A 27,884-nucleotide genomic window follows, 5' to 3' on the forward strand; every position below is an offset into this window, starting at 1 on the left:
TGTGCAGTCTTTTGTCCCCTGTAAACAAGAACTCTTGTTCTGCAGCTGAAACTCTTCATGCAAAGAAATATACACAAGGTTTTACCATACATGCTTGCATAGTTTAAAAATACGTATGTGTCAACGCTGAATTTCTGAAGATAGCCACTTTGCACTGGGTTGTACTAAGAACAGAATGAACTTGGGCTATGTGGGAAGGAGGAATGTAAGCTGCTCTTTGGCTCCTAGTACTGCTCTTTTCCAAAACAATTATTTTCAAATATGAAGTGTTAGTTGTTCTCACAACTCGAATCAGAGTCATTTTGATATGTCTAAAGATAAGGGAAGCCTGCTGAAAGATGTAATGATTGACTGCTCTCAAGCCTCAGAGAGAACATTATTTTTACTGTTCTCCATGAAGATAATTGAACCTCACCTGAGTGATTTCATAGATTGAGAGAACTTGCCAAAAATAACGAGCTTTTTTTAATAGTTAAATATAGTAGTTAAATAATTAAATAGTGAAATAGTTGTTAATAGTGAATATTGCAGTCATTTAATTTGAGAATATTTTGTTATTAGTATCATACCTGCAGAGGCCAGCAGGCCTCCATAAGCTCATGGGTTGGACTCAACTCACTCTACCTTAAATGTCCACAGTTAAGGTATATATATATATATATCCTAAGTCCATACAGGCTACCTTTATAGTCAAAGAAAAGAGTAGGCATTTTTAGGACACTTTTGATCACATAGTAGATACCACAAGAGCTCAGATTATTGTGCTTCTTAAATGACTGTTTCTTTCCCCCAAGTGTAAGGAGCAAGTATGTCACATATATTACAGACATCCAAATTGCAAAAGTCTGTGTTTGGTGGACATGAATGAATTACCTTCATTAATGTTAGAAGCACATGCAACATACCTACGCTCCAGTCCATTTCCTCCACTGCATCTCCATATAAACCATGCTTGCTTTTTCCTCTAAACATGTTTGAAGCATATAGAGCTGTATGGACATGAAGATAAGACAGGAGAAGAAGAAACGGCGTATCAGTGTTCCTGGAGAAAAACAAAACAACGACAAAAGCAAATAACAAAAATATTTTTAGTGTATTTTATAATAAAAAGTTCTAAGCAGAAACTTTTCAGCCCTAGAGCTCAAAAAGAGGAAAAGGAATAGGATAAAGAGGAGGATAAAGAAGAGGAAAAAACATAGGATAAAGTAACTGATCATAGGATAATCTTGATCACACACATGCACACACATACACACACACAAAGTGTGTGTGCACACTCTTAAGTGCACACCGAATTGAAAGCAAAAATAAACAGTAAAATTTAACCAATTAGTTTGCTATATATGTTGAAAGAGGACTTACTTAAAACCAGGAACCTAGCAGGTTCTGGCTACAAGCATCTCTGTTCATTTTACAAGTACATAGATCAACTAAATAGACTATTATGAGGAGCAGGGCTAAGCACACCATAGTATTACTGACTGTGCCAAAACAAGTATACTAGCACTTTTTCTCCTTTTCTCTCTCGGTCCTCTCACTAAGATTTATGACAAAATCTTCTGTCATTTACAGTGGTGTTTGCATGCATACAATCGGCACATAACACTACAAATATGTCACATTTGTATATGCTTTATCAAGGCATAAATAATCTTAAAATGCACACTAATATAAAGAAATATTTTCCTGTCACAGTAATGAACAGTCCATTGTTGAATGAACAGTCTCCATTGTTTTCAGCCTACTTCTTGAACTGAGACAAAAAAAAGGTGCAATAAATAGACTCTCTGTAAATTTTGCTGTTCATGTGATCTGTCAACATGATATTTATGATCGGTTCCAGCAGGCTGTGAAAGCAAAGCTCAAATAAGAACATTTCCTTATGCATTATTTATAGAACTTTACTTAAAAGTGTGCAGTACTAGCTGAATTTACTGCTATATGCTCTAACGGCATTTGTTGTACATTACACATACTGTAAATTTCAGTTGAATGACAAGAGCACTATCCAGAAAACTTGTCTGGATCTCACCTTAAGGCACACAGCTAATTACAGAGTATTTTTGGTTTTATTGACCATTTTTTCCCTTGCCACCTTTGTGGTGGATAATACATGTTATTCATGTCAACATCAAAGAGAAACTATATATTTCCTCATGCAGTTGATTCATACATCTTTTAAAGGGATGGAAGAACAATACAGATATGCATGTGCAAACTGTTTCTTTAAAGTGAAAAAAAAATAAACTTCTAGCCATCAAGAACCTGAAAACAAAGTCTTTTAATAAAAGAGATTGACATGACATCAATACTTGACTCTCAAGAAAAATTAAGCAGGATTAATATAGTACATTTATGATCCATTTTTCCTCTCATTGGTTGGATCTATTTTTGTGCAAGTTGCATGGTTAAAACTTTCTTTTTTTTACTGGCAAAGGCAGCAGTGAGTAAACACAAAACAGGAAAATTTTATCCCGATTACTCACTTGATAGCTGTATTTCTGACTTGAATTTTTCTTCCATAAAAAGTTTCTACTTTTCAAAAAGAAAAAAGACCAAGCAATCACAGAATAAATAGAATATTTTTCATGTGAAAAATGGGGAAAAAAAAAGAATATTTGAATTCCCTTCATATACTTGTCCATATATCCTGTATTATCTTAATATTGGTAAACATGAACAATTATAAAGCACAGATTCATAAAAATAAAGAAAAGCAAGTATTTTTCATAAAAGATACATTTAACATGAGATTGTATTTGTTGCTACTTGATATACATGGAAACCTTTCACCACTGTAGCAACAAATAATACAGGAGACTTCTGAGTCAATTAAAAAGACCAAAAATGTCAGCATTTCAAGTCAAAAATATGTATACTTATAAATTTAATATTTAATATGTATATAAATATAACACTGACCTTTTATTAAAGAACATTTCTGCAAGGCAGCTGATTTATTTTTCTACAACCATGCATTTGTTACTGCATGAGATTATCTTCAGTTTTTTCCTGACACACTGTTCACTGAATTTACAGTAATGCATAATCCTAGGGTAAAATACCATAAAAATATACTTTGTACTCATAATAGTACATGCACAATTCACTTTTCATGAAAACTGTCTTGTTCTAATGTCACAGAGATAATGCATACTTCATATCTGTATTGCTAAAGGAGAGTATCAAATGCTATTTTCAAGAGATAATAATTCTTTTTTTTATTATTATTATTTTTATGGAACTCATACAAAGATCAAACTTTCATGAAGAGGCATCTAATCAATGATTGATATAGAAAGGCACTAAATCATTCTCTTCTTTGCAACCCAAATTGACAGGTTTTGATTGACAGCTTGCTGTCAGGTGGAGAAGTCTCACCTATTAATATCCTATAAAAGATCACAGGCAGCTATTTATCTCCTGCCAAAACTCCTTGAGGAGAATTATAACAGACTACTTTTACTGTGACCTTGAAAACGGAATGACAATATCAGCTAGTAGGTAGGAGAGAAATTTGACATTAACAGCTTCTCTCTCCCGAACCACTTCAATAAACAGCTCTTTCAAAAATGTATTGCCACTATTTTACACACTTCAAACACAGGGAACTTCAGTTTCAAAAGATCTCAGGCTCACTTACCCAAACCTACCAAGCAATTTTTATCCTAACACAAATCACACAGTCTTTTCAATTTACTGAGTAGCCAGAAAGATTACATGCATCTGATATATGACATTCTTTAATGTATACTTAACTGATCTTGACTCCTCTGCATTGTATAGTACTACATTCTTCTTATTTAGGGTGAGGAGATTTTACATGACTCAAAGATTTAGTTCAGGCTTGAGCTGTAAAAAAACAGCTTTAAAGTGGATGAAAGAACAAATTACATCTAATCAGAAGTTGCCCTTCACATACAAGTCCTTAACTTTTTCCTGCTGTTTTGCTCTAAGTATTTGCTCCACTGAAAATGTCTTGGGTAAAGGAAAAACTCATTTGAAAATTCCTTCTGTTTGATTTCCTGAGCGCTGATATCCATCCAAGACCACTGCAGTAGAGCAGCAGGAGAAGGTCAGGATTGCTGGCCGGTGGTTGTCAAATCAAAGGGATATTTCCAGCATGACTCAATACTGGAAACTAGGTGGGAACATGGCATGACAGTGCTCCATTCTAATTGTTCACATTAAATTCTACATTAACCTTTAATATGATGGACAAGTACGATCTTTCTGAACAATGTTTTTTTGCTAGATGTGAAATCATCCTCAAATTTCATCACAAAGTATACACATTTTTAACCCATTAGACTACTACAGACCTTATACCAGTGTACCAGTGAAGGTACTATGATTCACAGCAGCTGACTATGAAAGCAGAGTACTTGGCTTTTCCTGAACAAGGCAAACACTGTACTTTGTTAAAATTTGGTTGATTTCAGAACTCTAACTTCAGTACAACCTGCCAACTGCCTAATCTTAACACCTAGTGATGCATGGAAAAACTCTAAAAGACAGTCTGCTAGAGTAGATGAAAATAAATCTACATATGTTTTGTAACAGTGTTTCAAGCACTGAAATAGAATAGCTAATAACTAAATAAAAAAAGTATTAACTGGCATCACAAACTTTTGAATATTATGGCTATGTAATCTGTGATGGAAAAAAGTAAATCTGCATGAAAATTGCTCAATAACGTCTTCACCATAGTTTTCAATTATAAACTTATAGTGTAAATGCTTTTTCCAGAACTTAGACTTCATTAGGATTTTAAAAAACAAAATATTATTAATTGCAATCAGCTATCTGAATTTGTTAGAGAGAGATTCTGTAACATAATATGGTATTTTTGTCTTGCTAGCATCTAAGATGCTAAAAACAGGTCTCTGGCATTTTCTCATTTGGATTGTTGGTGCAACCGGTCATCTATTAAAGGACATGTTGAAGAGACATGAGTGACAACCACATAAAACTTAAAATTAAATAATTAGCATCCATTTGATTTTCAGATATACTGCAATGTCTAGAGAGTATTCAGATAGGTTTAAAATATGTACACACACTTGCTCATGGGAAAAAGTAATTAGTGTTAACATACAGTGAGCTGACCTGCCCTCTACAGTTAGGGTGAGCAACTAAATTTGTATTTGTTTTCTCTAGATCCAACACATGTAATTGCATATGTTCTTCTGCAGTATCATTTTTGAGCATTAAATATTGCATTTGCTATCTTTCAGTCTACCTAGGAGCAAAAAAAAATAGTAATACACATATACTAGACTAAGGAAGAACAAATACAATATCAGCTTTCCAAAAAACGGACCAAAGAAAAGTAAGTATAACAGTGCATATGCTGTAAAGAAATTCTAAGAAGGATTGAAAAATAACAAATTAATGATTATATGTATGTTAAGAAGTCATACAGCCAGCAGTATGACAGAAATAACTAGCAAAGAAAGAGAATGTCAGGAAATCCATTGCCTGAGCTCTGAAGAACTTGCAAAGGTTATATAGGTAATAGCTATAATAAACTTACGTGGATAAAATATATGTTTTATGCTGTATGCTGTATTTGTTATACACATAACTACATATATGTATAAATTATAGAAAGGCCACAGAGGAAGTACAAGTGCTGCTGATGATGGGAACTTCATCACATATTCATTATAAAGATAATTAACCAATTAAAACATGCATAAGAGTTGATGAGTTTTAGTTGGATGATAGAATGTATTAAGAACCAGAAAAAGTGGATGACTCAATTCTTCAAATTCATGATTCTTTAAACTATAGTATACTTGTGCACATAGGTTACTGCTGTACAGGACTGAAATTGCTACTTATCATATTACTGAAACAAAAGAAGCCTGTATGACAAATCAAGTGCTGAGCTGAATAAGTGGCTAAAAGAGGTTTGCTCACAGAAAGAAGTGGAACTGCAAGAATAACGTGGAGCAACCATAGCTCCCAAAAACATGGTGGTCCTTTGCTTTTGACTGCTGTCTGTCTGTCTGCTGTTACAACCTGGTTGCTTCTTGACTGCCATTCCCATACAAACAGCCAAAGTCAGAAGATTAGTCACAAAAGCAATGGTCTGCTGGTGCACTGGAGTTGACAGGTATAAACTGTCAGAACCAGTGTGTCAAAGCAAATATTGATTTTGTTGCTCACACTATTACATGGGGCAGATCAGTTCACTGTATATTAATCTAATTACTCTTTTCCCCAGGAGCAAGTTTTATGGCCATATACTTTGCATGTGAAGTCACTACAGGGCACAGTTAAGATTGCTTGGATGCCCAAATTGCTTTTCAATACCTTAATATATTTGGGTATTTTTTAATTTAACATGGACTCTAAATTGTCTGGGTTATAATTCTCAATATAATTGCAACATTCCTGTAATGAAGTTTATTGTAAATTACCAATATATGCTATTAACCTTCACTTCAATTTTACACAACTGATGTCTGGAAAGTACTCTGAGAACTGGGGCCAAGTGCACAGATAATGTAAAACCTCAACCTCCAGCTGAGTCAACAGAGCTATGCTGACTCAGATCTTATGTTGTTTTGCTGGCTCTAAACACTAAGTTACACAATAACACTGTATGCATTATGAAAATTAATAAAATTAATAGTTACTTTTATTAGAGTTATTACTTTTACTAGAGTTATTACCAGTGTAATAGTATTCTAGCATTCATTCCCAATCTTGAACTCACCTGTTTTGGGGCTATCATTTTATTGACATTACACTGAAATCATTGAACAATTCAGAGATGTCCAAAACATTATGAATGACTATAGAAACATTATACACTTATAAACAAAGGGAGAATTTGCCCACATATAGTTAATGTGCTCAAAAGACATTTTAAATCATCAAATGCTTGGTCACTAAGCAAATAACCTCTCAAAAATTTCCAAAAGGGTGTGCGCATGTGCTTGTGTGCTTCTGTAGTGAACAAAGTATTTAACTGTTAAATTAGTTAGAATGTAGATGAGAAGGTATCTTTATCACCATTGACAAGAGGAAATAATGATGCTTTAGTTTAATTATAAATACTCATGATAATGTTGATTGTCGTGAAGACTTACTTAAAGAAATTTGATTAAAAAAACATTTTATTTTGGTATCATGAGTAGAGATGGCCAAATCAAATATTTATAATGAGAGAAATGAAAGAAAAATTGCAGTAAGAGATCAAGATATCAGATAAGCATTTTCTCTTGCTATCAGTCTTGATGACTACTGCATGCAGTCATTAAATCTAGAAAAAAATAGCCCCTAATTAATTGGTATAAATTTTAATTCAGCAATAATACCATGTGAATGTATTCACAGTTACTACTGGGTATGTAGTTTTCATCATTTAATGCATGCACTAAATCAGGGATGAAGAGCAGTTTCTTATTCCAGAAAACTCATAAATTACAACTCTGCATCGCGCTTTCATATAATAATGTCACATTGCAAAATTCTTTTCATATTCTTGTTTAGATGAAATTCCAAAGATTTAAAGTCCTAAAAAATGTTAAAAATTTAATAGGTATTTTAAAACATTTTTTCTGAAACACATAAACATTGATAGTTTTTAATTTTTATAGAGAAAATAATGACATACCTAACAATAAAACCACAGAGATGGAGACAAAGCAGGAAGTGATGTTTTTACCCCACGCATACATACTATCCGTTGGGAAACAGTCACTTTCACTAAAAAAGATTAACTTCAGTCATCCTTTAAAGAAAAAAATGATAATATATCATGGCATATTCCTCTTGCCCACTAGTTCACATATTCTATTTTTTAGGAAGCACTGTCATTGTAAAATGCCAGCATTAGCTCGTAACACAGTTAGAAACCCACCTTCCTATAAACTGTACAGCTTCTGTTGTCAATCTCTGAGTAAGATTCTCATAGGATAATGGCTGCTGGATAATCTGATGGTCCCTCATTAAGAAGCAGTTCAGGTGTCGAAAATGATAAAAGAAAAAAATCAAAACCACAAGTGAAATAGCTGTTATTAACAGGCAGTAGCCCAGTGCTTGGAAAGGTACTTTGAGGAGGCCAACATAATGCACTACTGCCAAAGAGACCAGGGTGACTCCAAGGATTTGGACTGGGATGACAAGGTATTTCTGAACCCCTTTTAAAAATACGCTGCCTTGGCCAGGTTTGCAGTCTCTAAGATTGGTCACGGTGAGCCCATAAAAGTAATCAAATCCATGACTGAGGGGGTGGTGACAGAAGTCATTACTGCTTTCACAGTTCATCCCAAGATGCCATTTTCCTATAAAGAGAGGAGGACAGGGAGCATTTCTGTAGTTAAATCATCAAACTTACAATGTGTGCTACTCCAAATATGAAACTGTCACTATCTGACTGATACCCTCACCTCCCCAGACCCAGCATTTATTGTGTGGATCCCTATTTTCTATATAACCTTTCTTAGGTTATAGAAGACTCATCAAAGACTGTTTCACGTCCGCTCTTCTTTTTAGTTAGAAATAATTTGGCAGAGCTCCTGATGGAGACCATTAAATTCTGAGTGGGCTAGCAGGTCACTGAAGAGCAACAGAGCTCTAACACAGCTTTGAAAATGAAGCCTTTGTGCATGTGTAGTTAAGTAGTCATAAGAAAATAGTGTTTTGTAGTGGCTGCTGTTTTCTGAGGAAGAGCCAATGTGGAGCTATGAAATATCTTTTCTGAAATTTATCTGGCAAGTCATTCACTTAAAAACAAACAAACAAACAAACAGTAACATAGGAAATAAAACAAGAATAATGAAATTACCAAGACATTTACTATGTAAATGATTGCAAAGTCTCTGAAATTGTATTCTCCCTCACCATATATATATATATATATATATATACGCACACTTTCATATATGAAAAAAATGGTAACGAGTAAATTGCCAGCAAATACTGCCTCTCACAGCAGTTTGTCTCATTAGGAAATTATTCTAATTCTGCAATAATACTGGACACTGACACAAGTAAATAGTGAGTTTGATTCTCATTATAGTGGCATAATCTGTGTTCATGCTGATTAAAATAAGTATTTAGATAATTCATTCTGTGACTCAAGTACAACCCCTTACCATATGCTTATGCATTGATTAACACAATGGACCTAACTGTTTCGTAGCTGTTATTTAAATTCTAATGCAAAACAGAGAAAAATTTGAATTCAGTTATGCTTCTAACTATACCTTATGGTTATAGCAATGCTCTGGTATCAGCAACAAAATGTGTTGAATATTTGACAAAACTTTCAGTATCACCTTCGATAAAATAGATAATTTATATTGCTGGGCCAAATTTTATCTATTCTTTCTAATTTAAATAATTAAATATGTGCAGTGTTAAGTCAGAGCATGTGATATTGGAAGAACTAAAAAACCCAAACCCAGTAAGCCCTCAACCCTACTTCTAGATACGCTTGGTAGAAAATATGTGAAAGAAATAAAGCACATACAGAAATCTCCCCTTTCCCTAACCATCCCAGCAAAAGCTCTTATGCATTTATAAGAAAAGAGTTTTGATGCGGGCAGTTCTGGGCATCTCCTGGGCCTAAAGAGCAGCACTTCTACCTTTGACAGTGACAAATGAAGGGTCAGCAGTATCAAAGAGGGTGAACATGAGGTTTAGTTCTGATTTTTTTAATCAGTATACAGCACGTGGGCTCAGTATCATTATTTCTCTTTCACAAATGGCAAAACTAAGGTATGGCATGGGAATGACATTTGCCAAAGTTCACTCATCATCAGAAATTTACCTAACTGTCTTTATGAAATAATTGTAAAGCCAGATGTCTAGCAAGTTCAGCATCAAACTATTCTCACAAGGTTGGATGAATAAAATAAATACAGTGGCTTGCAAACATGAACGTACAGAAAGTCTTAAAGATTTTAATTTTTAATTTCCTGCTTTTATTTGTCAAATTCAAAGCACCTATAAGTAGGGAAAAAAATATGAGATAGAAACCTAAACAAATAAAATACATTTTCAAGGTCATTTATTATGATACAAATAATCTTGTTTAAACTGGAGCTCAATAAAACTAGACATTGCAAGCCGGGACAGAAGAATCTTGCAACAACACATTAAGGACGGGGGACAATATAATATAGGACCTATTTTTACCAAAAGGTTTTTAGCAAGCACAACAAATTCTTCAATATCAAGATGAGCTTATGCTTCAGAAAAAGCTTTGCTTAGAAGCAACTTAAGATAAACAAAGGAGAGAGCAGACTAGCTGGGCCTGAAATGAAAGCACATGTTCAAGTTATACTAGCAATTGTGACTGAAGGACACAATTGCCATTTTTAAAAGGCTGATTTGATTTGAGTATTTTGATAGGTCCCATGCTACTCTGAAAAAGCAAGTGATAATTGGGTCCACAATACATTTATTTTGCTTCTTTGACTTCATTTATCATCTTTGCCATCCTTGTTACAATGTTCTCACATCTCTCCTAAAGTCAAGCTGCATAGTTTGGAAGTTTCAGACAAGCATTAGACAAATTTCAACAGATTCTACCAAGCTTCTGAGAGAAATTTATGCTGCTAATTGCACATTATGAGTACCTTACTTGTTTGAGACCTATGCTTTTTTCACTCACCTTCTGTCACTATTAACACATCTGCAGAGCACAGGTAATGCAATGAAAGACAAATAGACATGAGAGGAAGTCCTTTTCAGTTAAGAAACCTCATCTGGAACTCAGTTATCAGAACTACTCAGAATCCAGAACGCTGGGCAGGATGCAATAATCCATGTTTTCCCTCTACTTTTCCCTCAGACAGTTGAAAAGAACAGTCTGAAGACTGAGTTGTATATGCTGGTAGTCTTTCTTCTTGGACAGTTTTGTGCTCTTCAGATAAATGATAAGATACAAGATGCAGACCAAGATGCAAACAAAATTTTTTATATGCTCAAATAAATGTATTTAAATTAAATACATAGCAGTAGTGATAATATAAAGTACACATGCATACATTATCAATATGATAAGATTTTAAGTTGCTCTGTTAAAAACAAAACAGCTCCATTAATTCTACTGAATAGGTTCAGACAGTCTTGTATTTCTCACTACTGTGATAGTGTGTCCAAATATTACAACATCTCATTCTGGAGGAAAGGTACAAAACCCAATTTATCAATTAACGTTTTAACTTTGAAGATAAGCTATATAGGTGGATTCTAAATTTCTTTGGATGCTAGACAACACATTGAATAACAATTGTAATTATGTATAGCTGTAGATAAAACATTATCAATGTATTTATAGCAGTAGTTAAAACAATACCCATCTACTTTCAGTGCAATTTTTGGATTATGAGTAGCTATTTCCCACAAACATAATAATTTCTTGTTACTATCCAGGATCCTTAACTGGTGAGATAGTAGAAATTCAATGTATCTGCACTTTTTGAGAAAACTTGGTTTTGTTGCAGATCTTCTGAATTCGTCTGCTCCTGCCAGATCTATTGGATGTCACCTTCTGTGTGTCACAGGGGAAAAGCAATGAGGTAAAAAAGAGTACACATAAAATAGATTTATAGCTAAAATATATTTAGGGATGTATCAAGCATGAGGAAACATATTCAGAGCAGGAAAAAAATTAATAATAGAAAGGAAAATGCCTTTAGAGAGGGAAAAAAACATCCTTAGAGAGTAAAGAGGAGAGAAACTTGGTGAAAAAAAAAAAAAGAAGTGATGGCAAAGGTCTGAGGAATAGAAAGGCTTGAAATTATCCTTATGCCAATCCATCACTAGAGCAGGATTTGACAATTAATTGTTTAGGAACCGCTGAGTTAGACTGAACAAAGCAAAGACTCCCTGACCTAGAATAAAACGATGTGATAAGAATGCCAGCAGAGAAAGAAAATGGGCTGGTTGGGAATCAGAGTCTGCCTATCTAGTCTTCATATGTACATATCTTTTCTTTTTGTCATTTACATATGCTTATCCTTAATTTTAATACTCTTCTTGATTTTTTGGAAGTGTTCATTATACTCTAAGGGTGTGGTAATATTACATCTTATGGTTTCATAGCTAACATTCAGGCCACTTGGAAGAACTGTTCGTTAAACATCATGGAGATAACTTCTGGAGGTCTAAGTGGCAAGCTGTCATATTGCAGTGACAGTAGTTAAAAAAAGAACATTAACTAGGTCAGCACCCCCAAATGAGTTGCATTACAGTGCTTGTTACAACTGTAAAAATGTTTTTTTTTTCAGTCTTTAATTGAGTATGGATCAATAGGAGTTAACTCCATCATGAACACGACAAAATATATATATTTTTTCTACTATGGTTCAAATATACATGCACTAATTATATTTCTGTTAAGATATTCTGTTTTTCTGTTTTGAATCTGTCAGGACATGAAGGTATTTTATACCTTCTAAGACTAGAGTATATCTGTCCTGGTTTCAGGTAGGACAGAGTTAATTTTCCTCCTAGTAGCTGGCAGGGTGCTATGTTTTGGATTAGGATGAGAAGAGCGCTGATAACATGCCGATGTTTTAATTGTTGTAGAGCAATGCTTACACCAAGCCAAGGACTTTTCAGCTTCTCGCTTTGTCCTGCTAGCGAGCAGGCTGGGGGTGCAGCAGGAGCTGGGAGGGGACAGACCCAGGACAGCTGACCCAAACTGGCCAAAGGGGTATTCCATACCATCTGACGTCATGCTGAACAATATATAGGGGTGGCTAGCCGGGGTGGGGGGGCCGGCTGCTCGGGGATAGGCTGGGCATCGGTCAACGGGTGGTGAGCAATTGCATTGTGCATCACTTTGTACACATTATTACTATTATTATTATTATTATTATTATTATTATTGTTATTGTTATTATTTTCCCTGTCTTAATAAACTGTCCTTATCTCAACTCACAGGCTTCACTTTCCCGTTTCTCTCCCCCATCCCGGAGAGGGAGGGGGGAGGGTGAGTGAACGGCTGTGTGGTGTTTGGCTGCCAGCCGGGCTAAACCACAACAATAGCTAAGTAGGATTTTTAGTTAGGAACATCAACATTGAATTGTCTACATAATATTGATATTTTTAAAATACTGGCATGAATGGCTAGCCTTGCTAAACAGTCAGAGTTTTAAACAAAAATTACCCCCCAAATTACAAGCTTTTGATGCTTTCAAAAATCACACTGGGCACGTCCATCTTCTATACGAATGTAGTAACATTCCTTCATGATGTTCTCTAACCAACTATTTCCAGGCAATTCCAGTAAAGATATGTTCATTATGTAATATTAACTGTATTTCACAAAAATCTGCTAAAATGTAAGCAATGTGGAATAAGCCAGTGGCAAAATTAGGAAAAAATACAAGAAAAATTATTAGAGTTTTGAATACACATGGCAATGTGCTCAATTTTGTGTTAGAAATGTAAACTTCTTATTATGCTGTGGAGAAAAAAAATAATAATGCAGACCTTTAATAGTCTATATGGAAAAATAATGTTCTTTTGATTCAAATGAATGAAAAAAACGTTGTGTATTTATGCAATCTTACCTATTAGAGCTGTTGCGTAACCTCTTTGCTTCAGGAGTTTTGAAAATGTTATTTCTTCAGAAGGAAGTCCCCCAGAAGAAGCAGAAAATAAGAAGACACCAACTCGTGAGAAGGCAGCCATTCCTAAATATAATGAAAATGAATGAGACTTAGATGATAGAGTGAAACAGTTTTTTCATTCATTCTTTCTGCATGCACATTTTTGCTTTAAGTGCTATCACTTAAATGACATGTTACTAGCAGTCATTGTGAAATGCAAGTGGGAGACACTATCATCCATTTAGTGAGTAAAGTCTTTCCTGTATTTTCACCAGAAATTGAAAAGTGGAGAAAAAGAAAATACTCTGGGTGTAACTGTGGGGGCAGCCATCACATAAAGAGCTGCAAGCCTTTCTGTAGGTATTCTAAAGTATAAAATAACTGGAAGAAGTTGAGCTAGCATAACTTATTTTTCGTGTACACAGGAAAAGGATTGGAGCTGAGGACTAAGCGATAGTACTCCCAAATTCTACTCCCAAAACTCCCACTTTCCTCATATGTGTTTTTCTACATGATCTTAAGTTTATTTGAGAGAAGTCAGTTGAAGGAGGGCAGTTTTACAGCTAGGCACATAAATATCATGAGGTCAGAAAAGAGGAAGAGAGTCTGACTCTGGACTCAGCTAGGACACTCAGCTTTGATGGGAAAGGACCAGTGCTCCACGAACCAGTGCACGAACACACATGATTAGTCAATACAGTCCTGAGTGCATTAAAGCTGCATCAGGCATCAGCTAGTCCAACATCTAAATAAAGCACAGTAATTTCTATACACTGTGAGTCTGAGAAACACAAACCTGAGTTTACAGGCTGTTCTCACGATGAGGAACTTGAGAGCTCAGGTTCATGAAAATTAGATCACTAGGATTCCAGATGGGAGTTGGCTCAGAGTACAGACAGACAGAACACAAGGTATCTATGCAAATCTGTGCAGATGTATCTTCGGGAAGTCTGAATTATGCAACTTGGATGATTACAGTGCCAAAGTTACATGACTGATGTAGACAACCAGAATCTTCCCTCAGGTATCCATTGTGGTTAGAAGAAAAAAAGACTTGTTAGACTAGTTTATTAAAGAGATCTCAATCTACCTTTCAAATGCTGACTACAGTTTTTCATCGCAGACGGCAAAGTCAGTTTTATTGATCACGGTTTAGGCAGCTTTAGTAAGCTATACATATCTATACTTCATTTCAAGGTGTACTTTGATCTTTCATAACTGAAATCAATATAATTCCTTTAACTTACAAGAAGCAAAGTACTGAACCATTTTTATTTTTTTTTTCACCAAGACTTTTCTCTGAGCTTGCATCTCATCAAATACTACATTTTGGAATATTCTTCTGTAGTTTTACGAGTTTTACATTTCTGTCTTCTTTTTCCATGCTGTGATTCTAGTACCTTCTACAATAATTCTGTACTAGTTCTTCACTGGTATTTGAAAACAGTCTGTATTTAGCAATTTCATAATTTAAGACGAAGTTCAATTTTCCACATACATGGAAATGATTAGTATGGCTGAGAACAGATCAGTTAAGGAAAAAAAATCAGTTCAAATGCTAATTTTTCATAAGTAATAACAAGGATCATAATGGAAGGTGACCTGTGGCTTTACCTACAGTAAATATTAATAGCAATATAGCTGTAACAGGTATATAAAATTTTCTTTTGCAGCTGAATGTAATGGAAAATTTAGCAAGTTATATTAGCTGGCACTTTTGCAGAAGCTTGTTACTTGATTTGAATGAACATGAACGTATCAAGTAGGCTCCAGAGTCTTGCTTTGCTTTCATTCCCAGAAGCAAGGACAGGATGTTTTATCACTAATGAACAAGTGATCTGATTAATGTATAATGATCCTTGCTAAAAATGATGTTGAGGGAATGTTAAAGCTGCATGGCTAAGCACTGAGGGGCTCAGTCCCAGCACACTAAAATAAACAGACTGGTTCTATATTGTCTCAAACGGGCTTTGGTTTTAAAAGTAATAGAAGTTACATGTATTCATAGGATACTTAACAATGTGTATGGGAAGATATGGAAGAAATGTAACAAAAATACTTAGAAAGAAGGGAGATTTTTTTGCTTTATTCCCAGTTTTAAGGGTTTGTGGAATATTTTAACAAACCAACTTTTTTTTTACTTTTTTTTTCTTCCCATAACCTATTAGTCTAAACCAAAAGGTTTCATACAAACAGAAATATTGCAGCAGGAAAATTTAAACTGGTTTCTTCCCTTGTGTCTTGTTAAACTCATCTCTGTAATGTTCAACACTCAGCTGCCACCAACACCCTAGGAGACGCCTAAACATAACTGAGCAGGCAAAGAGCTCACAGTCTTTGGACAGAGGATGAAGTCAATGGAATTGGTTGCTCCTTCCATTGAATAACCACAATCTGATTTTTTCCTCAGGATTTAAAAAAAAATCTTTTTCTCGATAAAAAGCTATATGGTTGTGTGAAGTCTTCAGAAGTGAGATGATTTCCCATTAGGTAAGATTTCAAATGTTGACCAACTTTGCTGAGCTTGATTAGGCACTGAAATGAGTACCTAACCTGGTAAAGACAGAAAAAAAGGCCAGGGAAAAAAGCACACTGTTTACTCGAATAAAATATTATACATATAAATAAAATATTCAAATTTTACCTGATCTGATAGGATATCTCCCTGTCAGGAAAGCTGCCCTGCTTGGAGTACACAGCGGGGATGCTGCTATATGCTGAGTAAGTGTCACTCCTTCCTTTGCTAGCCTGTCAATATAAGGGGTTCTAGGAAAAAAAAAAAAAAAGAAAAAAAAAAAGAAAAAAAAAAAGAGAGAGAATACACAGATATGATTATTTGGAAATGGGCATGGTGAGATCAAGGCATCTGAGGCAAAAACTACCAGGAAAATCAAGCTAAGACTATTGTATTCAAATTATCAAAACCATGGTGGTCTTGCAATACCATATCAAATAATTTTATACTGGCTGTCAACACCAAACTAAGACACCATGGCATTATGCCAAAAATCTTTTTCCCCCCTCTTTCACCTGCTGTTTGTGGTCAGTACTATACTGTGACACGTGGACATGTATTTCAAGCCTTTTTAATTCATTCCTTGAACCATGATTGTAACTCTGTTATATGGCCTTTCTGCTTCTGCAATAGGGAGGGAGACGCTGAAGAGAAGTTGTGCTTCCTTATTTCCTATTTAGTGGTGTTTCTCCCTTTCCCCAGCAAAGTTTTTGGGTATGTGGTGTTATCTTATATTAAGAGAGATTCAAATGGTCATGACTCAGTATTAGACTCTATATTAATGATGTTTACAGATTAAGTCTGTAATATTAGATCCAGGAGAACATCCAAGTTTCCGTATCTGCAAGGCAGTTTTCCATATCTGCCTTGTCTGTGACCTGGCTCAACAAGCAGATCAAAGCTGGTTGCTGCAGGAATAAATCTATGCCCTTAATTCTACAGGAAGAAAACTACAAATGCAGAGTGGCCAGGAGCTGCAGCATGTTCTGGTAGGTCCCTGACCTACTAGACTAATGACCATGATCTCAAGGAACACTAGTCCCTTCATCATTTAAGCTTGGATACAGTCAGAAACATTAATTTTCCAACAGAATCTTTGCTATCAGTAATGTCACATATAGATAGCAAGCAGTATGATGCAATTTCTTCATACTCCAAAGATGTAATTCTGAACTATCACATCAGAGAGTTTAGTATTTGAACTGTTTTGATCCTTGGGCATGGAGTGATCCAAACAACAGCATTGTATGTACTCTTTTCCTTTTTTAAACCTAGAAAATGTAACATGAGTTCTTTTTGATTAGTTTGCCTTACGAGAAGTTTTCACTTCCAACAAACTTCAACAGAAACAAGAGTATTTAACACATGACAGGATGGTACTTGTAGTCTGAAGGCTTTTTTTTAACTTGGTAAAAGCTTCATTTTGCACCACTGAAACACAGCAACTAGACAAAACTTGTGCTTTTTAAACAACCATCATATCCAGGTTTGTAGTAAGGATCATACTGGGTAACACTGCTGAATTAATCAAGTATATTAACATTGGGTTTAATGAATTTAAATGACTACAGCACAAAGATAAATGAAGAAAAAAAAATCAGCACTTAATTTCCAATCAGATAGTGAGAAGGTCATTTCAAATCACAAGAGTGCTTCAAAACATGGTTAATTCATATTTGTGCCAAATAATTTTTAAAATAGTTGATTTTATTTTGCTTTTCTGTACCTACTCACATTGGGTTTCCATACTGGTTTTACATGGCAAGGTTTTGGTAGCAGGGGAGCTGCAGGAATGGCCACTGTGAGCAGAGCCCAGCAGCTGCCCCATGTCAGACAAGAGCCAGCTTCAGCCGGCTGCAAAAGGGACCTGCTGCTGACCAGAGCCGAGCCAGGGAGCAACGCTGGGTGGGCTTCTGGGAGAGCAGATTTAAGAAAGTGAAAAAACAAACGAACTAAAACAAACAAAAAAAACTGCTGTGCAACAGCAGCTAGGAGAGTGAGGAGTGAGAACATGTGAGATAAACAGTCTTGCAGCCCGCAAGGTCAGTGCAGCAGGAGGGCAGGAGGTGCTCCAGGCACGCAGCAGCAGTTCCCCTGCGGCCTGTGGAGAGGCCCCTGGTGGAGCAGGCTGTCCCCCTGCAGCCCATGGGTTCCACACGGAGCAGATCTCCACGCTGCAGCCCGTGGAGGAGCCCCCGGTGGAGCAGGTGGATGTGGCCTGGAGGAGGCTGCGGCCCATGGAGAGCCCCCGCAGGAGCAGGCCCCGGGCCAGAGCTGCAGCCCGTGGAGAGGAGCCCACGCAGGAGCAGGGGGTCTGGGGGGAGCTGCCGCCTGTGGGGGACCCATGCTGGAGCAGTTTGCTCCTGGGGGATGGATCCTGTGGTACGGAGCCATGTGGGAGCAGTTCTTGAAGAGCTACTGCCTGTGGGCAGCCCCCACAGGCTCAGTTCGGGAAGGACGGCATCCCGTGGGAAGGACCCCACGTGGAGCAGGGGCAGAGAGTGACTGTGAGGGAGTGGCGGAGCTGAAGTGTTAGGGACTGACCGCAGCCCCCATTCCCCGTTCCCCTGCGCTGCCTGGGGGGAGGAGGTAGAAGAGGGTGGTTGGAGGGAAAGTGTTTATTAGTTTGTTTTTAGTTTCCCACTGCTCTAGCTTGTTAGTAGTAGGTAGTAAATTACACGAATCTCCCTGTGCTGGGTCTGTTTTCCCTGTGACAATAACTAGTGAGTGTTCTCCCTGTCCGTATCTCAACCCTTGAGCCCTTTCCATTGTATTTTCTCCCCCTTTCCCTTTGTGGAAGGGGAGTGAGAGAGTGGTTGTGGTGGTCCTCAGCTGTCCAACTGGGTAACAACACCACAACAGTGATATATACAAAAGGAATAATTATTTTACTTTTCCATAGGTGTTTAAAATTATATAGGCACATATACACTTACACATTTGTAATTCCTTCTAAATGCATGGTCATTATTCTACTAAAACATAAATTAGTTTTCATTTATAGCTCTATTTATGTATAAATAACTAAAATAGGTCAGCTTTTTCCCATAGATTAAATGGACTGATCAGCACCCTGAGGAAAAGAACAATGATATTAGTAAGATGTAGAATTGGAATTTTGTATATTTGTGAATTTTTATGCTACTGTAAATGTGGTTAAGAGAAATGTCATCATTAGTCCTATTAACATGAAAGATTTTTTTATGAATGCCAGCAAGCAAAATTTGGCAAGAATTCTTCTTGCATATTAGAACTATGTCTTCTCTTTCTCTTAATCTTTGTGATTTAACAATTTAAGATGTCATACAAGAACCTAACAAAAGGCATAATTTCAACCCATAGACTGGAAAAAAAAAAGTGGTTACCGTAAAAAAAAAAATAAAAAGGAAAAGAGAAAAGCAATTAAGCACTTTGAAACCTTTAAAACCTTTTAAAATTGCATGCCTGGCAAATACTTTTTCATTTGGTGCAAAATAAAATGATAAATAAAAATAAAAAAAAATAAACCTGATAAAAATTTGACCAGTTAAACTAAATGTTATGACACGATATTACACAGAAATATTAAAATGTGTATTTAATTGCATACTACTTATGAATTAAGATTTTAGCTGCTGACCTACTGATCTAGGACAGCTAGAAAGAACTGAAATCTTTTTGCATTGAAATTTTAATGTGATATTCAGAGTGGCATAACCACACTTACGTTAAAGTGTCTCCAGGATATGTGTAATATTTAAGAAAAGTACCTTTATTTTATTTGGTGGAGACCTATTCAATGTCATACATGGCCTGTTGCTGACGGATGGACCCCATGGTATGGACCCATGTTGGAGCAGTTCTTGAAGAGCTGCTGCCTGTGGGCGGCCCCTGCAGGATCAGTTCGGGCAGGATGGCATCCCGTGGGAGGGACTCCACATGGGGCAGGGGCAGAGAGTGACCGTGAAGGAGCAGCGGAGATGAAGCATTAGGGACTGACCACAGCTCCCATTCCCCTTTCCACTGCACCTCTTGGGGGGAGGACAGAGAATAAGGTGGATGGGGGGTAGGTGTTTTGCTTTTAGTTTCTCACTGCTCTAGTGCGCTAGTGATAGGCAATAAATTATATTAATCTCTTTTATGCTAAGTCTGTTTTGCCCATGATGGTAATTGTTGAGTGATCTCCCTGTCCTTATCTCAACTCATGAGCCTTTTTTCATATTTTCTTCCCTGTCCTTTTGTGGAGTGGGAGTAAGAAAGCCATGTGGTGGAGCTTAACAAACCATCAGCGTGAAACCACCACAGTTGCTTGCTATATTCTGTTTATGATGCAACTTTTCAGCAGGGTGAATGCATCAGCTAAGTCTTTTTGTTTTATTAAATTAAAAAAAAAAAAAAGAACACAGGTTGAATATTCTATTCTGTGGAAAGGTTATTAACTTTTGAAACTTATAAACTACCTATTACAATCTCTGTTGGTTTTTTTTTTCCCATTTTTTTTCTTTTAATTTACAAATACTTAGAAAGAATTAAATATAAAGCTATGACTCCCCTCAGACATATCATCATACCTTAAGGTTCTGTTTCCATAACATCCCAGGTCTCCAATACCGAGATCATCAGCCATCAGTAAAACGACATTGGGATTTGAAACACTGTAGGTATGGACACTATTTATGGCATACTGGCTAACTGTTAGAAATAAAAGGAGTCTCATCTTCTTCCTGGTGTACAAGAACAGGAGGAAAACATAACATATATAGAACTTTTCTTTTTAAAATTAGACTGTTAATCTAATGCAGTCCTATTATTGCCATGAATTCAATAGGGAAAAAAATAATTAGATTCTCTATTTTTATTTGGCTTCTTTTTCTTAAGAGATTTTTAACATTATTTTCTCTCTCATATTTTTTAAAATCAAAAATGTATCTTTTAATATACAGCTCATCACTCCTTCCAAATCTTTACAAAGATGAAGCTTTTAAATAAATAAATAAATAATAAATAAACAAAGAAAGAAGTAGTTACAAACTCACTGATAGTACTTTTGTGTACACAGATGCACTACAGCAATAAATCACAGCAAATAAGTTTTTTTTTTTCCTTTAGGTATAAATGTGATTTGAGTAACACAGAAACTGAAATCATTTAGAAACAAAATTTGCAAGGTTCACTGCAGAAAAAAAGTTCCTCAATTTTACTACTGAAGTGACTGAATTTTTCTTCAATAAGGGGAAAAAATTCAGCTCCGGTTTCTTGACAGAAAGAAATATTATAGCAAAGGGGATAAAGAGATGCACTACCAAGTTACTGAAAGGAATGTTTCAGAAAAAAAAATATTCATAAACATCAGGGCCTATAGTAAAATTATGTAAAAATATTTGATATCATATCACATTGTTCTACAAACAAAGCTCATGCTTTATCCAACTTCAAACAGGAAGACTACTGTACTGTACACAGTGCTACATACAATTATATTCTTTTACGGTAAGAGCACAGTTTATTTGTAGATGTGCGTGCTATGAATACTACTTTACCTAAATAGGGACTTGTCAAATCTCTGCTTTAAACTGCATTAACTATGCCCTGGCTGAACTTGAGTGCCTCAGGCTCTGATGGACTATGGCAGGTATAACCATTAAAAGAGAACTGAGACTCTCTTTTGCCCCTAGTAATACTGCTATCTTTTCTGGATTCAGGCAGCCTTTTTCAAACACAAATGAGGCATGAGTCCCACCTGCACACTGGATTACGCTGGGACAGAATTGAAACTGGAAGAAACCTTCCAGGTTCTGTTGGGGTAGAAATTTGAAAGCGAGAGTGAAAAAAGGAACTAGAAACAAGAATTTCCAGAGAGAATGGGGACAGCAGGTCAAGAAAGAAAAAGTTGTAAATCAGTGAGTTATGGCAGATAAAAGTAACTGGAGAGAAGATAAAGAAGCCAGAACTGGAAGAGCCTGTACAAAGAAACTAGACATCAAGGGAGTCAGATTCATAAATCAGCGAGGTGTGGTGGGTAAAAGTATCCGTAAAGACAAAGTAGTCAGAACTCGTAGAGCTTGCTCTGACTTGAATAAAAAGCAAGGAAGGAAACTTGAGACCCAGCTGGAATGAGAATTACGGTTTGAAATAAGGAGAAATGTTAGAAGGTTTAAGAAGCTGGAAGGGATATTACAACAATGGATAGACAAAGAAACTGAGGAAAAGAGGTGTGAGAAGTAGGAATATGTGGGATGAAAAAGCTGAGAAGCTATGATTAAAGAAGAAGAAAGGAACTTGTTGGAAAGAGGCTCCAAGTCCACAGAGAAGACTTGGGACTGACAAAAATGAGAAGAGATCAAGATACTGGGGATGAACTAGACTTCAGGTTCCCAATATTGCCCTTCTGTGAGACAGTATAGGTGCAAATATGATTTAAACTCTTTTCTTGCCTGTTCACACACAGGTAAAACACTAATAAGTACATTAGCTATTTTTAACTGCATACGGTACACTTTAAAACCCATCGACCTCACTTTGATGCCAGTGCTTGGGGTTTAGACTTAGCTGACCACACCTAAAGATCCTCACAGCAGCTGAACATTAGATGGTTCATTTCATGGGACACAATCTATGTTCTCTCAGACATGGAAAATACACAAACAAACTTTAAAACACTAAACACAGTTCTGCTTGGCTGGATGCATCTAACCCAACTCTTCCTCAAGTTACCATACTAAGGAAACAGTGTAGCACCTTCTGCAGTGCACTTTTAACCTGTGCTGTAGGTATACCTTTCTTCCCTTAAAGGATAAACACATGTGACTTGCGTCCCATGTGCTGTAAGTTAACACCTAACACACTGATCATATGAACAACCTAAGTAAGAATCTTACGTTCCTGCTGTTCAGACTGCTAGGGACATTGGAAAGGGTAATGTGTATGTTGGTGACACTTTTACACAGAGTCACACAGACATTCACAGGACCTGCACATTTACTTCACAGAAAGTGCCCTCAGTACTGCAGTAGGCTTCACGTTGTCTGAATAAAATCTAGAAATATACACTCCTGCCACTAATAAAACCATCATTTTACAGGCACCAAGCTAGACGGTTTTGTAAGTATTACAAATAGTAATTCCAAAGTTTAATTCAGCTGATATAAACAAAACATCCCGTGTGTTAATTGGAAGGTACGGAGCTATGGAGAGGGGTATTTTTGAGTATGTATGGGGTCTTTAGTCACCAATGAACAGAAAAAAATAATTTTCCTTTTACAGAGCAGAGTTACTGTTAGAAGCCAGAGTAGCAGCTGTATTTTATTTTCCAGAATTAAATAGTGAAATATTTTAGAACTGAACTAACTACTATTTACCTGAATTTTAAAGAGATCTCAAATCTGGGGTAGAAACTAAAATCAGTAGGATAATAGCTTATTCACTGAAATACATAAGAAAATTAATCACTTTTAAGGTCAAACTTTAATATCTCCAGCTGTATATTTTATATAGCATCTTCACAGAATATTTTAGAATAGAAAATTTATCCTGAAGGAGTATCTGTAGAGGCTCTCACACTTTGGACTGTTCGCTTCCACCTGATAGTGAAGTGAAATCAACAAGGAAACAGAAAAAAAAATACAAACAACTGTTATTTCTCTGATGTAGTCTCTCCACAGCAGACTTGCATGCATGTTGAAGGGATGTGCATGAGAAGCAAGAAAAAATGGATGGATGAAATTGAGTGGAACAGACCACAACAAAGAAATATGGAGCAGAGATATGATAAGAATGGAGTTCTGAGAATGCAGAGGTACATCTGTGTCACACAACAGTGAAAAGTAAGCCAAACAGAGAGAGAATGATTACACCAAATCAGATGAAGCTTTCAACTATCCTTGTATTTGTTCTCCAACATCTGCCAATACAAATGTTTACAGAAAGAACACAAGAAACTTGGCAAGTATATTCTTCTAGTAATGTAGCCTACTAGCTTTTGGAAGTCAGTATTTATGGTATTTTGGACAGGAGAATACTCTCCTGTCCAAAACAGGGATTCAGTAGGCCTCTGTGGATGTTTTTTCATGAATTTATTTTAATCCATTTAGAACCAATTAGCATTTCTTGCACTTTTTGTTTTTAATTGAACCAATTTGCTTTTTTGACTTCCACAACATTCTTTATATGTTGCTTCATTAGGCTTCAGCTTTGAAGGCTTTATATTCTAGATTCATGTGTCAACATTATTGCTTAATTGCGTATAGGACACATAAGTGCAATTTTGAATCTCTGCTTCATTTCCCCAGGGTATAATAGGACTAATAGTACCTCCCGTTTTACCAAGGTGGCTGCTAAATTGTGTAATTCAAAAAGGTGCTTTATTTCCTATATTGAAAGTCATATAAGAATTTGGATTTCACACATGCTGTTTCAATCTACAATAATTTAATTACTGCATGTAAACATCCATACATGCATACATAGATGTGTCCACATACACGTCTGCACATGTATGTCAGTATATACACACATATCCTACTTTTTCTACAAATCTTCAAATTACATTATTCGGATTCTAATACATATTTTTATTTGTATTTTTGTTTAAAAAAATAATAAATGTTTAAGAACCAATGGATGAAAACAAATAATAGATATTATCCATTATTTATTGATATTTCATATGGATTTATTGAACACATCTTTTAAGTTCCAGTTTTCTTAAAAAAAAACGTTGGCATATCATAGAGAAACTGAAGACTTGTCTTTTTTTCAAGACAATTGGCTGAAGATATGGCTCACTGTTTCATCCTTATCCTGCATCTCTTACAAGAACGATTATATGAAAATCTTTCAAACTCCTCTTCCCAACCAAATCATCGCAGCATTTTTATGTAGCCTGATTAAGCGATTTATCTCTAAAGTACTCTTTTAATATCACAGAACCCTTTGAGAAAATTCTTAATATACTTTATTCTTGAAGGTATAGTATTTTCTGATGAAATAAGCAAGATTTAAAGATATTCACCTCATTAAAAAATGCTGTGCTATCTTTAAGCAGTATGCAAAAAAATGATTTTACCTTACTTAACTGAATGCCAGAGCTCCAAAAACTTCCCTAAGTGTCATAACAACTACACTGTAAACAAATTAGAAGATGACCCTGCCTCCTCTAAAATTCTAAAAGAGAACTCTAAAAATCTACAGAGAAAATTCCTCAGCTTCAAGAGAAACAAAAGAAAAATTCTTTAAATTTTAACAAATAATAGTATTATATACTATTAATAACTTTCTGTTATTAGTTTAAGATTCATTCAAATGCCTCAGTTAATTCCTCTCTTACAAGCCAGCCATAATCTGTTGCATCTTTTATGTCATAAGACATTGACAAGAAAAGTAAAACTATACCCTTTTGGCCTGTCCTAATGTAAATTAATTTATACAAACAAACACTACTTTGCATCTGCAACACACATGACCATGTGCAACACACAAGACCATGCAAAAAGTCAGTTATGACATCCTATTAACTTAGCCTCAGATATTATTGTTTTTTTTTTTTTTTGTACGTAATGTACAGAAATGAAAATCTGTAAATTAGTAAAAGCTAACAGAAATTTCACCTAATATGAACTTGGAAAAACATAAGAATAAACAAATATATTTCTTGTTCAAGCATGACTATTAATTGGGTCTGAATCAAATCTAGACAAAGCCACAAAGCCTTCATCAGATCTAAGTTTAGGTATCTTTTAAAAATGATCTCTCAAGGATTTACTAGTTTAATCTCAACTAAATTACAGAACTTAATGTCAGCATCAATAAACATTATTCCTGGTAGTAAATTGTTACCTGAATGGAAGATAAAATTATTTTATTTGTACAATTTATTTGTACAATTATTTTATTTGTAATTTAAAAAAAAAGCCCAGACTGTATAATTAAAATATGCACATTAGAGCATATACTCTCTACCATGATTAATGTTTAACAACATTCCTTTTGTTAGCCAACTAGTCATTAGAAATTTAGTTTTAACTCTGGGCTCTGGTCAACAGTATAATAAAGGAGAATCATATGACCACACAGGTAGTCATCCTATTTGTCAGTTATCCACCATCCTGAGAGATTTTTTTTTTAAAGGTTAATCATGAATAACTACTAATGACAGTATCATGCCATTTCCCATAGACAAGTGTTCTAAAAAACTAAAAGAAATCTTTCTGGTTCAGTAATTGCACATTATTAAGATGTGTGAGCATGTATGAAAGAAAGATCTCTGTTCTGGTTTTGCAGTTCACCACTTCAAAAGGATTTTAGGTCAATGTTTCTCAGCATGTGTTTCATGTTTAGCTTAAATATATAATACAATACCATTACATTTTGATGGAACAGAAAGGTAAGAGAGATGAGAGGGCTTCCTTTTTGAAATCCATATCAGCGTCAATATATATTACATGATAATGACAAAATATGCAAAGCTGTTGACATACACTATTATTAAAATCTATTTTTACATGTATGCCTATTAGAATAAGGACTTTATAATGCTACATTAACCAGTGTAATATGACACTTGCTTACATACTTCAAGGGCTTAACTAAAACCCATTCATGTTATCTAGCTTAATGAATAGTTTTGAAAGCTGTTGAATCAGGTTTTTAGTATATACCAGAGCTAGATGATATGTGAAATGGCTGTTTCAATACTGCCTTTTACAGGAGTGCCAAATGGACATGAGAAAGAAGAACGTGTGACAAAAACTTTATACTTTTTTTTTTCAATAAGTGAGCAGATAAAGATTGTACAGTTCTATAAAATTGTGAGTTTCACAAGCAGAATTAACAGAAGAATTTGGTTATGTCCATTTGAATTGGATTAACACAAAAACCATAAGCATTACCTCATTGACTGGTTAGTCTCTTCATCTTTACCTAAGCACAGCCAAATTGGTCAAATTTCATTCACATTCATAGTCCAAAAATGTTTGATAAGGACAAAAAATAACACACATAATACTGGACTAAGACAGTAAAATCCACCAGTTCACTGCCTTTACATGGACAGTGCACAGATCTGAAGGTTGGTATGTAAGTCCCGATGTAATTGTTTGGAGGGACAGTAAGATAAATGGTCAACCCCTTCCTGAGTTACTCATTGGCATCCTCTGGAGTCTGTCAAGATCAAAGCTTTGGATTTTATAACATAATATTACTGCACTTCCCTCTATCTACAACCACTTTTCTAGTCAAAATGGTTTACTACAGAAATTGATGTGAAATGGCCAGTTAATTTTTCTTTGCTACATACAGTTAGCAAGTAGCACATCAATAAAATGATCCAGTATGTTATACTGTTTCCAAAATGATGTTCTATTTAAAAAAAAGAGAATCTGTATTTGCATAAATTTGTTCTCAAAGTGTAAGATTATTATTTTTAAAACAGCTCTATTGTTATTTATGCTTGCATTATGACAGTACTCAAGGAGTCTTAACACAGCTTATTGTACCAGATATAAAAACTGAAAAAAGGCAGCATTCAGGCAATGTAATTTTACCTGTGTAGAAGTTGAATGTCTAGATGGTGCATACCAACTAGGCACTTATGGTGCAAACCAATCCATCTGAATTTATTCATCTTAAAGTTATGCATTTAGTCTGAGTTAATTATCTAGGCTTCCTCTCTAATTAATAGGAAGAGACAGGCACCTTAAGAGGATGAGTCAACTCTTCTTAAGATTGGTAAAATGAAATGTTGAAAGCGATGTTCATGATCTTTTTCCTCAAAGTAGAAAGAGAGCCTAAACACCTAATTTAGACTA

At 35.5% G+C, this 27,884-nt stretch overlaps 1 protein-coding gene across 5 annotated transcripts in view; it reads right to left on the reverse strand.

The window, feature by feature from the left end:
- STS (steroid sulfatase) overlaps window positions 1-27,884 on the reverse strand; it is a 120,197-nt gene that overhangs the window by 74,483 nt on the left and 17,830 nt on the right. For all 5 annotated transcript variants that reach the window (XM_035542096.2, XM_035542095.2, XM_035542094.2 and 2 more), the window contains exons 5-9: window positions 20,652-20,804; window positions 16,231-16,352; window positions 13,548-13,670; window positions 7,877-8,300; window positions 906-1,042 (exon numbers count right to left, since the gene is read on the reverse strand). In XM_035542096.2, coding sequence (XP_035397989.1) covers window positions 906-1,042; window positions 7,877-8,300; window positions 13,548-13,670; window positions 16,231-16,352; window positions 20,652-20,797 — 952 coding nt within the window. In that variant the 5' untranslated portion in view covers window positions 20,798-20,804. The remainder of the gene's footprint in view (window positions 1-905; window positions 1,043-7,876; window positions 8,301-13,547; window positions 13,671-16,230; window positions 16,353-20,651; window positions 20,805-27,884) is intronic.

The sequence above is a fragment of the Cygnus atratus genome, chromosome 1, assembly GCF_013377495.2.
Source record: "Cygnus atratus isolate AKBS03 ecotype Queensland, Australia chromosome 1, CAtr_DNAZoo_HiC_assembly, whole genome shotgun sequence".
NCBI classification, from domain to species: Eukaryota; Metazoa; Chordata; class Aves; order Anseriformes; family Anatidae; genus Cygnus; species Cygnus atratus.